The following is an 11,976-nucleotide window of genomic DNA, read 5'->3' as shown; positions in this document are numbered from 1 at the left end:
CTGAAACGCCACAGACAGTCTTCGATATCTTCAAGTTATACACATTTTGATTTCTCTGAATTATGTTAGAGTTGTAAAGTTGTTGTTTGAGTTCCTGCGGCGGTGATGACACAATCAATAGTTGTTCAGGGTGAGTATAGTGACTTGGTAGCCCTAGATCAAGACTATCGTAGATGTATTTAATCGAGTCTTACTTTTACTTTCGTATCTACGAGAGAGTCTTAGCGAACACCCGTCCAGTTTGCCCTGGAATGTCCCCAGTAAAGCCCGTATTCTCCGAACATGTACAAATGCAAACTATAAGGTGCTTACAAATGCAAACTATAAGGTGCCAAATGTTAACTAGGTGTCCGGAGTATTTGTGCAATGTATTAGTCCATATATTTCAATAAAGAAGTGTTTTAATCCCGTCTGTGGCCGATTCTGACGGAAGAGTGACGGGGCGCATCCGGTGAAAGACGGAATTACACTCAATGTAAACAGGAAGTAAACGAGGGTGGGGGGAATGGCGTTCGGCCACAGACGGGATTAAAACACTTATTTATTGAAAAAGATGGACTAATAGATTGCACAAATACTCCGGACACCTAGTTAACATTTGGGGCAAGCCAAATACGGGCTTTACTGGTGGCAAACAGGGTGGGGTGGGGTGGGGGGGTGTGAAACCGCCAAGCAAGGATCGTGTTATCTTATCTGTGCGTTTCAGGTTCTAATTTCAATCGCAATCGTATTGCTTTTATTTCTATAGCTTAACGTTACCACAAACTTTCTTCCTTCAGTTGGGCAGTGTGGCAACCAGGTTGGCTGTAGGTTCTGGGATCTTGCTTTGAGAGAACATGCACATGTCAATAAAGTAAGTATATACACCTAATAAAACTACAACACTGCACAAAGTATAGGTCATACAGTAATCTGTATCCAGCTACATGACTTGTTTTCCTGCACTGAGTGAGTAACTGTTTTTCATTGGATCCTATATAGCAGTGGTTCTCAAACTTTTTCATGTCAAGGACCCCCAAAGTGACACTTATTAGCCCGCGGACTCCCATTTGAAAAGATATGCCAGGGACCCCCACAAGAGAAGATTTTTTTACGGCTCTAGAACTAGAAGTGATTCTCAACCATTATAATTTCAAGGACCCCCAGTTTGACATACACGGCTACGGACCCCCATTTAATGGCATTTCTATCTCTTGGACCCCAATATTTATTGTAAAATCTATGTTAATTTAACTCTGAGAGTGTACATGGAACCAAATGGACCAGTTAGGGTCCATTTGGTTCCATTTGTACACTCAGAGTTACAGACCCATAAGGGTCCATTTGGTGCCTAATCTATCAATTAGCTGGGGACCCCCTGGAACTCCCTCAAGGACCCCTGGGGGTCCCCGGACCCCACTTTGAGAACCAATGCTATATAGTGCAAGTTAAATCCTACACAGTGCAAGTTTTAGTAATACATTTTAGTGCACAAAATATAATGTACGTCGACAACTATCTGCATTCTGCATAGCATTCAGTACAAGTGGATCACCTCCTAGACAAGAGGCTAATACATATATGAGGAAAGCTAGACACTATACACACTGTGTCCATGTCAAACTGCAAACTGATGCAAACATGTATTGTTGTATATTTGTTTCTGGTGGAATTATCGGTTAACCCATCATGGTCCAATGTTTATCGCACTGGTTTGGAAGTCAGAAACATACCAGGGGCCCTATCTTGGGCATCGCCTTACCCATAGCCAATCTATAAGCTCATAACGTGTAAATGTACAGTAGATAATTGTTGCCTCATTTACCACTTAAGCCAGGGGTCTTCAACGTTTTCAGGCCAAGGACCCCCTAGCTGAGAAAGAGATGAAGCAGGGACCCCCTCTATATTGTATAAAATTGTGTTTCAGATGAAAGTTTTTTTTTTTCACTTAGTCTGCTCTTTTTTCCCTGTACACCTATAGCCTCGTTGCCAAAAATAGCCGATCTACAAGCTCTGAACGCCTCGCTCAGAGCTTGTAGATCTGCTATTTTCGGCTAATGTTCCCCTCAGAAAAGGAATTCTAGGGTTCAAGTGGCACTGGTTAATGTAAAAAAAACGAAATCCTATCACACAAAGATTTGGTGGACCCCCTATAGTAGCTCTGAGGACCCCCTGTTGAAGAACCCTGACTTAAACCCTATATGCATCAGACGATTGATGATCGGGGTCCCCCAGGGGTCTATACTTGGTCCCCTCCTTTTTCCCCTCTACACCAATTTAGTTCATGGGAAATAGCCGATCTACAAGCTCACAACGCATCGCAATGTGCCGCGTTGTGAGCTTGTAGTTCTGCTATTTCCACATAAATGTTCACCTATTATGACATGCCCAGAATAGGGATGCTAGGGTTCATGTGGCTAAAGTGTAAGTGTGACATCCATTTTGTTTTTTCTTGTTTCTGTTAGAAAGGTGTGTACGACGAATCCCTGAGTAGCTTTTTTCGGAATGTGGAATCAAGGTAACCACACTCCCTTTGATGCAATAAACTTCTATTCCATGTCAACGTAACCCCATGGGTTGACAACATGTCTTTTAAGCCCGAATTATATTATATATATATATATATTATTGTGTCGTGCGCCCCAAAATCTACACATCTACAAGCTCATAACGTGTCACAGCGTTACTCTGCAGTCCTTCTTTCAGTTGTTCTCTGCTGTGTCCATATTGTTCCAGGAGAAGTGATGGAGGAGCCTGTGATGTCATTGGTGGGAGGATCCGCTGTCTGAAGGCCAGGGTAAATTCTCCTCATTCCTTTTTGGCTTGCCCGATAAATGCTGTTTTACATGAAAAACTGTGTGTGAGTACATTACAGGATGTACAGTATGTATGCATGTATTTACTGTTTGTATTTATGTTTGTATGTATATCATTTATATTTGTGTATGTTTATATAGTGTAGAATTTGCACACAAAAAAACAACCTATTAATTCTTTACTGGTCTTGACCAGAAAAAAATCAGCGTTAGTCACCAAAATAGGTTGAATTACGAATAAATGCAGGTATTGAGCTGACACTCGACTGTATATAGATAGACCTACAAATCTTACAGGTAGGGCAAGTGATATTTTTTGGTCAAAACAAAAAGTATTTTGTTAAAAGGTTAAAGCACTATCAAATCAAAAAAGTGGAAAAAGCGGCACCAAAACAAATGCTGCAAGACAGTGGCTCAGTTTCTCATTTTATTGCGAGAACGCTAAAGCACTATATTCTGATATATATGACACTAATAGTCCCCTCTGCCAGCTCTTTAATAAACAAAAAAACAAAAAATTCGGATGGATTGCACATTTTCAACCAATCACATTTATCAGCTTCAACTTTATATTGTTTATATCCAGTTCCAATTTTGTTTACTCATTTCTTTTTGTCATCACTTCCAATGTCACTTGTTTATCCTGTATGCTGTATGAGTTCTCTCTCCTCTGATTGGATAGAATGGGTATCCTAACCTGAAACTGAATGATTTAAGTGACCCCCAGTTTGATATGCATTAGGCCCTGGGCCATTTGATGCATTTGGCCATTTGATGAGTTCTATCTCTGGGTCCACACAGACTCATAAAGATCCATTTGGTCCCTATTCCTATCGATCAATTATTTAGCTGTAGGGGAACCCCCCTCAAGGATCCCTGAGGGGGGTCCCCGGACCCAACATTGAGACCCAGTCCCCCCCAAAAGATGACATTTGTTGTGTTTGTGTCCACGCAGGCGGTGCTGGTGGACATGGAGGAGGGCGTGGTGAACCAGATCCTGCAGGGACCACTGCGAGAGGTGTTTGACAGCACGCAGCTCCTCACCGATGTGTCGGGGTCAGGAAACAACTGGTGAGGAGACAGGATACCTAGGTTTTGGGATCCGGAACCGGAAGAAATCTGAGCTTTATTTGAAAAAGATCCAGGATAAGAATCCTGATTTTGTTTTGAATGTCTGAATGTTGTATGTTAAGTTGGCTGTTCAGTAAAAAAACATGGCAGTTGGAGAACTCACAGCCTGGACTATTAATATGTTAATGTATTTTTCTTCTTTTGTGGATGTCTTGGTGTATGTATGTGAATGTATGAGTCTATTATGTGTCTTGTAAGCCTGTGTTGGCCGGTCATCTTATGGCGCAGGACACTATAATAAAAATGTCAATCAATCAATCATACAGCTCCGGTGCTTGTAGGGCACCCAAAAAAAGGAATATTGGTCAAACCCAAGATGATAAGATTTCGTCTTATTTCATCTTATCCAATTACTCTCTGCTCTCTCAGCTCATAGTTTAACCTCTTAAATCCTGTACACTTTGTTGACCGGGGTCCCCCAGGGGACTATACTTTAAGTTGGTCCCCTCCTTTTCTCCCTCTACACCAAATGTATTCGGCAAAAATAGCCAATCTACAAGCTTGTAGTTCTGCTATTTTTGCCGAATGTTCACCTATTACGACTGACATGTCCAGAATATGGACGTTATAGGTTAAAGTGGTTTAGACACTGGGGCATATATCAGCAGATGCTATAATCAAGCTGCCTGCTCTTCATCTGTCCCCAGGGCAGTAGGACACATGACGTATGGTTCAGCCTACAGGGAGCAGATAGTGGACAAGCTACGGAGAGCGGCAGAACATTGTGACTGTCTGCAGTGTTTCTTCCTCATTCACTCCATGGGAGGAGGTGAGGCACAAAAACGGACGGTGCATCGCAAATGTTCCCATTTTAAACTTAAAACGGTACACTAATGTATGTATCTGAAAACATTTGAGGTGAGAAATAGGCAATGTTAACGTAAACATGCTTTTGCACCGTCTCACATTTTCAAAAAGTACTGGAAATAGCAGATCTACAAGCTCACAACGCAATCCGTTGTGAGCTTGTAGACAGGCTATTTCCACTATTTATGTTTTTCTTTTTTGTATAAAGTTATTAAATATGCCAGTCATTTCTTAGAATATTTAGGTTATTTGTCATATCTGCCCTGTGTAACTTCAAAGCCTAAAAGCCAAACAGAAATGTAATTATTTATTCATAGGCTTCAGTGATCAACGACAAAAACACAATTAAGATTGTTAATCGCAATTATTTGTGCGACTTTGAGTTCTTCACCGGACTTGGAAGGCAGTAGCCGTCATTGTGTTTCTAATTTGAAGTTTCTCCCCGGTTGGTGACCGCCATGCAGGGACGGGCTCGGGCCTGGGGACCAGAGTGCTCAACCTGCTGGAGGAAGAGTTCCCTGAGGTGTGTCGAATCGTCACCTCGGTCTACCCGTCTGCCGAGGACGACGTGGTCACTTCCCCTTACAACAGCGTCCTGGCCATGAGAGAGCTCACAGAGCACGCCGACTGTGTTCTGCCTGTGGAAAACCAGGTGTGTGTATTTTGTCAGTGGTTTTATTTGCCCGTCTTTCTGTGTATCTTTATGAAATCTTCATCTAGATAGTACTTATTTAGGTATATATATATATATATATATATATATATATATATATATATATATATATATATATATATATATATATTGTATTTATATAAATGTGTTGGATTGACTAAACTGATTGACAAACACCAATACATTTCAAAGAAGGATTCCTTTTCTTTTTTTCTCCCCATCATTTAATTCTTATTTCATTCTTGATCAGCCATAATCATCCCTATATATATATATATATATATATATATATATATACACACACACACACACACACACACACACACACACACACACACACACACACACACACTGCTCAAAAAAATAAAGGGAACACTTTGATCCCTTAATTCTTTTGAGTTTTTTCATGAACTGTGTACATACTGCTAACGAAAAAACTCAAAAGAATTAAGGGATCAAAGTGTTCCCTTTATTTTTTGAGCAGTATATATATATACACCTTTTCATGTTAGGGACCCCCAAAATTATATGTATTGCCGTGGACCCCCATCTCAAAAATATTTTTTTCCAGGTACCCCTTGAAGCAAAGATTTGAGTAAGAAATGTTTGCTTTGAAAAAATATTTATGCAAAGATTTGCAAAAATGTTCACGATTCTTCTTTAGCAGATCTACAAGCTCGAGCTTGTATATCTGCTATTTTTGAATAGCCAAAGAAATCTAAAATGACACAGATGCGTTCCAGGTCTTAATGGGTTAGTGTTGATAACGATCGTTCCTAACTCCATAAAAATGTATTATGATTCCTCCCATCCAGTCCTTGGTTGACATTGTGAACAAGATCAAGCACATGTCTCAAAGTGGCTCCTTTATCAAGAGAGACAGCGCGGTCATCTCTGGTCAGGGTGGAGTCAGTGGGGCAGAGAAGCCCTTTGATGCCATGAATAACATCGTGGCCAACTTGCTGCTCAATATGACCAGGTATGTATGGCACTAGCAGAGGAATTATTTGTTGTGGGATTTGCTGACCTCTGGTTATACTGTCATCATGGCGTATAACCAAGGTTGTAGCCCCCTCTCCCCCTCCTGATTATTTTCCAATCAGCAGAGCTTGTAAACCAGCTATTTTCACTTCGCCACATTGTCATGAAGTATAAAATATTACTGTAAGACAAGTGGTTAGAGCCACAATGATACTGTCTGCTTGCTCTTTTGTTTATGTTATGCAATTTTCTAAGAACCAAAACAGCCAGAATAAATAAATCATCCACTGCCAGCGATTTTTCGCTTTTTTTTACCTTTTCAAGTAGTCACGGAATATTTATCTCCAGTATGATCGATCCCCTGATGGTTGCTAATCACGTCATTGCGACCTCCTGTTTGCTTGTTATACGCCGTTGAAAATAGCTTTTCTCGCCAAAAATACATATTAAAACACAGGAGCCGAGATACAGAATATTTCCCAAATACTTTAACCAGGAAGTGAATGGAGCGGTAAATCTTGGGATCAGGTTATCTCCTGGTTCTGTGTGAAAAAATAATTGGCCACATCGTCGTCTCCTTCTCGTTGCTGATGGATCGACATCCTCACATCATCATCATCATGTGATTGACGCCCGTGCTCCTCTCCTTTTGCAGCTCGGCTCGTTTCGAGGGCTCTCTCAACATGGACCTCAACGAGATCGCCATGAACCTGGTGCCCTTTCCTCGTCTGCACTATCTGGTACCAAGCCTCACTCCTCTGTACACGCTGGCCGATGTCAACATCCCCACCAGAAGGTATGCTGCCCCACTGTCTGCGTTCCTACGTCACTGTTCCTGCCTCCTAGTTTTTTGATTAGGGATGCGATAGTTCATTGGTTCTCAAAGTGGGGTCAGAAGATTAGTTAATAAAGCGTCACAATCATTTTTAACCACTTCATCCATATGTTATACTTTGGCTTTTCAAAAATAGCAGATCTACAAGCTCATAGCGCGGCACTCGGTGCCGCGCTATGAGCTTGTAGATGAGCTTGTAGATTATTTTTGAAAAATCTTGAAAATGTGTGCAAATCTTTAAATCTATTCTTTTTTTAAAGGCGAACATTTTGAACTCAAATCTTTGCTTCTGGGGGTCCCTGGTACAACATATTTTCAGGTGGGGGTCCGCGGCCAAATACATATCAATTTGGGGGTCCTTGGCAAGAAAAAGTTTGAGAACCACTGCAATAGTTAATCTAACTAATGGATTTAATCGATTATTTATAACAAATAATTTCACTAAAATGGTGAAAATAACAGATCTGCTAGCTAAAACAACCTTCCACATATGTCCTCCTAGACTGGATCAGATGTTCAGTGACGCCTTCAGCAAAGACCACCAGCTGATCCGGGCCGACCCAAAGCACAGCCTCTACCTGGCCTGTGCCCTCATGGTCAGGGGCAACGTCCAGGTGTCCGACCTCCGCAGGAATATCGAGAGGTCAGACAACACCCATTTACACACACACACACTGGGTGACGCGTTGTGAGCTTGTAGATCGGCTATTTTCAAATAGAATCTTGCGGGGAAATTATAATAATCAGATATGGCAACCCTGCCCACTAATAGGCCCAAAGATGACCTTCGCAGCCATGCTGCTCAAATACTGGCCTCATTCAGCAACCGGGTGTGTGTGTGTTTTTTTCTTCTTCTTTTCTTCAACGACAGCCATGATTCATGACTAGCCCATTCAGCTCCCACCTCTCCACTCAGCTCTCTCTTTCTCGCTCTCTCTCTCTTTCTCCATCTCTCCCTCTCTAGACCTTGTTTTCGTGTGGCGTGTTGTCAAGAGAATCTGAAACATGAGGTGGTATTAGAGGACATATTTGCACATGACCAGTGATTTAGTGTTGAAAGGGGAGAAATGTTCCACACGAGACGGGCCTCGTCGTGGCACACATACTTGAGGCAAGCTTGTATTATGGCAGTATTTTTGTTTTTTTGGGGGTTGTGTAACAGATTTTCTTCACTGGGCACTTCTGTATTGGCATTTTTCTTCTTAATTCAAACAGATGGGTTATTTTTGCCAAATGTTTGTTCTTTAACATGGAGCTATACTGTAGTTGTATTGATTAGTTTCATATTGCTTCCTGAAGGGATATAAAACAACACTGTGAAAGAATGAATAATCATATTAAAATGTTAAGATTTTCTATATTATTTTCTTCATTGAGGGTCACAGTAAAAACCGCAGTGTTCATGTGTCCCTTTGTACAAATGTAACCAAATGCGTCCATCTGAGAGCTCTCAGAGTTAAAGGCTAACTTCACTGATTCTCAACATAAATCCCATTATTCTGATAAATGATATGGTGTGCCAAAAAAATACCCTATGTCCCGGCACGATGACGTCATCGGGCGTAACATTCCATAATAGTGTGCAGGTTGACTGTAATCTCCCTGTTCTGAACCCCTTCCCAGACTGAGGCCCTCGCTGCCCTTCGTCTCATGGAACCAGGAAGGCTGGAAGACGGGCCTGTGTTCAGTGCCTCCAGTGGGCCACTCCCACTCCCTGCTGGCCCTGGCTAACAACACCTGTGTGAAGGCCACGTTCATGGACCTGAGAGACCGCTTTACCAAGCTCTACCGGAAGAAGGTTCTCCCCTTATACACTCTTATGTGTTTTTAGGCCAGGGTTTTTTTTTGTTTTTTTTCTTACTTCAGTGGTTCTCAAAGTCCAGGGTCTAGGGACTCAGGGTTCCTTTGGGGGGTCTAAATTGACCCTTACAAGTCTGTAAATCTGACAGTATACAAATGGAACCAAATGGACCCTAACGGGTCCATTTGGTTCCATTTGTACACTGTCAGAGTTAAGGTGGGTCCTTGAAATTTCAAAGTTTGAGAACCACTGTCTTACTTGTTACTCACTAATCATACTAACATAGGCTACATTCATGAGCTGGACAAAAAAACATGTTTTCAAAGTGTTTTATAATCAGTAAAAAGGAGGGATATCATTTGGCAAGAATCACGACATTCTTTTGGATATACTGCCGCATTTGAATGCATCAACTATTTATTTTTTCGGATGTTTACATCATCAGAGGTCACTGGACGTTTTGAAATGTAAGATTCGACTTAAGTTGACTATTCACAAACAAGAAACGAGAGTAGCACATAAAGCACATCATGATTTTTACTTCATTTCTGAATGCATGGCCAGGGACCACCTGCAATACCCCCTGGTTTAGGCCATGTAATAATAAAAAGAAATACCAGAATTCTACTTCTAATATGGTTCACAAGTTGGACACACAGCAGTGGAATTGGTACAGTAATGCAGGGTTTCCAAAACCTTTTCCATGCCAAGGACCCCCAAATAGCCATAGCCTCTGGTTGCGGCCGCCTATTGCAAAAGGGGTCTAAGACAATAAAGAAAATAACTAAAATAGCTGATCTTCAAGATCACGCCACGTTGTGAGCTTATAGATCAGATATCAGATATGAATACAGGGGTGCCTTGAGATTTCGACTTGCCCATGGGTGTGCCGTGGGCACAAAAACTTTGAAAACCACTACCATAGAGTATACACGCTAACATGCTTTATTACCAAAAAACACCACTTCAGTCTGTTTAACCCATTAAGACCTGGAACGCATCTGTGTCATTTTTTGATTTGAGCTAAAAAGCATTATTTTACACTTTGGGCTATTCAAAAATAGCAGATATACAAGCTCATAGCGCGGCACCGAGTGCCACGCTATGAGCTTGTAGATCTGCTATTTTTGAAAAATCTTGAAAATGTGTGCAAATCTTTGAATATATATATTTTTAAAGCGAACATTTGTAACTCAAATCTTTGCTTCTGGGGGTCCCTGGAACAACATATTTTGAGATGGGAGTCGGCGACCAAATACATATCATTTTGGGGGTCCTTGACATGAAAAAGTTTGAGCACCACTGATCTAGAAACATAGGTTTTTGAGTTAACTGTTGGGATTTAGAAGACATTTGTAGAATTGGCTTCAAGTCGCAGGCGCACCAAAAATAGCTGATCTCAAGTAGATCAGCTATTTTCAGTAGCGAAGTATAAATCAGGCTTAATGTTTACTGCACTTCCAGACAGTTGTCTTCCACTGTATTTTACTCACAAGGATAATAACAAGTAAATGTTGTAGTAGCTGCATTGGTATGACAGGAATCACAACCGACACTTCTCTTTCACTTGCACAGCAAAAAATGCTGCAGTAACTCTTCCAATATTGTGTTTAGGTTACCGCAGGACAGGTCTATTTCTAACGTTATGCGTTCTGGAGGTCACTGCCAAAATGTTGGGCTGCATTTTGCATTCAAACCGAAGCTATGACAAAGGCAGACAAATCAAATGTGACAAGAGTCTTCGATCGGTTGACCACATGAGCGTGCGTTGACTTGAAAAATGACGGCCAGGGACAGATTCTGTGGTTTGTGTCTTTTTTTTTCTTTTTTCCCCCCACATTTGGCTTCAGTTTTTTATGTGCAACCGAAATGATGTTCTGTGTTGACAGCAAAAGTATGCACACTGTACATTCTTAACCTTTTAAAAAAACATAACTAAATGACCATTAAACATCATATTCCAGAGGTTACATGACACAGAGAACAGCTCATACATCTCAACATTGAGCAACAACTTAGGCTATTTACTTTCAAAATATTCACCTAATATCAGAAAGACATAAAGACATACCTCCTTTGTCTGCCTTATATGTCCAATTAACTGTTACTTTTCAGGAAACGCACCGTGTTTCGAGCTTCCGGATCTGCTACATTTGATACTATTGTGTGATGCTGTAGTATGATCAAGTAGGCATTAATTTACGAAAAAACACCCAAAAAGCTAGAATATGGAGATAAAAGGTTTCCCAACAGCAACGATATCAAAGTATCTCAGAACACAGTAGTCTCAGTCTCTCAAGCCAGACAACTGTTCCACGCTCTTTGAACGCTACAGAGAGTTTGTACTGCTGCCTCCTAAAAGTTCCACACTGGAGGAAGCTGTCATCTGTTTGTCATTTCCATCCGTGAAAATGTATTTTTAAAGAAGTTGCAAATACATTTTAGAATTTCTTATTTCTGCTAATCACCGATCTATAGGCTTAGACAAATGTAGTTTAAAATAGGACTTATTTTTATCAAGTGGTCCCTGACCGATAAGGTTGAGAACCATTGTTCTGGACTTGGATTCATAGAGACTTAAAGCAACACAGTTTGACATTATGTTCTTTGTCGTTGTCTGTTTTCAGGCTCATTTACATCACTACCTTCAGGTGGAGGGCATGGAGCAGAGCTCCTTCTCGGAGGCCGCAGCCTCCCTCAGCTCACTGATCGAGGAGTACAGTCAGTTGGACGCCACGAAGAGGAGACTCGTACCCGACGCACCTCGACTCGCCGTCGCCATTTGAAGGTCCACACACACTGTCTGTACTACATGCACTTTGTTTGAGGGTGTTTGTATTTGACCATATTCACACCATATAGACTGTAAAAAGAAAAGGGAGCCGTGACGTCACCCATTGGTTTCTACAGACCCGCTTTGATGCCACTTTGCGAAAAATGGCAGCGTTGTAGG

General features: G+C 41.3%; 1 protein-coding gene across 1 annotated transcript; it reads left to right on the top strand.

The window, feature by feature from the left end:
* On the top strand, positions 1-11,942 carry tube1 (tubulin, epsilon 1). Its single transcript, XM_084083526.1, has 12 exons — positions 1-130; positions 780-853; positions 2,445-2,497; positions 2,716-2,776; positions 3,751-3,866; positions 4,574-4,695; positions 5,198-5,385; positions 6,222-6,385; positions 7,043-7,183; positions 7,725-7,865; positions 8,846-9,020; positions 11,651-11,942. Exons 1-12 carry the CDS (start codon positions 106-108, stop codon positions 11,807-11,809), a joined length of 1,419 nt encoding a protein of 472 aa, XP_083939652.1. The 5' UTR covers positions 1-105; the 3' UTR covers positions 11,810-11,942.
* Positions 11,943-11,976: the final 34 nt, after the last annotated feature.

Source organism: Gymnoscopelus microlampas (assembly GCF_963454915.1).
Source record: "Gymnoscopelus microlampas genome assembly, chromosome: 16".
Classification (NCBI taxonomy): domain Eukaryota; kingdom Metazoa; phylum Chordata; class Actinopteri; order Myctophiformes; family Myctophidae; genus Gymnoscopelus; species Gymnoscopelus microlampas.
The sequence above is the reverse complement of the archived record's forward strand: the minus strand, read 5'-3'. Positions and strand labels throughout refer to the sequence as shown.

Excerpts from the sequence above, each read along its gene's own strand:
- tube1 (XM_084083526.1), top strand. The coding sequence starts at position 106 with ATGACACAATCAATAGTTGTTCAGG. Across the intron at positions 2,498-2,715 it reads TTTCGGAATGTGGAATCAAG|GAGAAGTGATGGAGGAGCCT; the intron begins GTAACCACACTC and ends ATATTGTTCCAG. Across the intron at positions 9,021-11,650 it reads CCAAGCTCTACCGGAAGAAG|GCTCATTTACATCACTACCT; the intron begins GTTCTCCCCTTA and ends GTCTGTTTTCAG.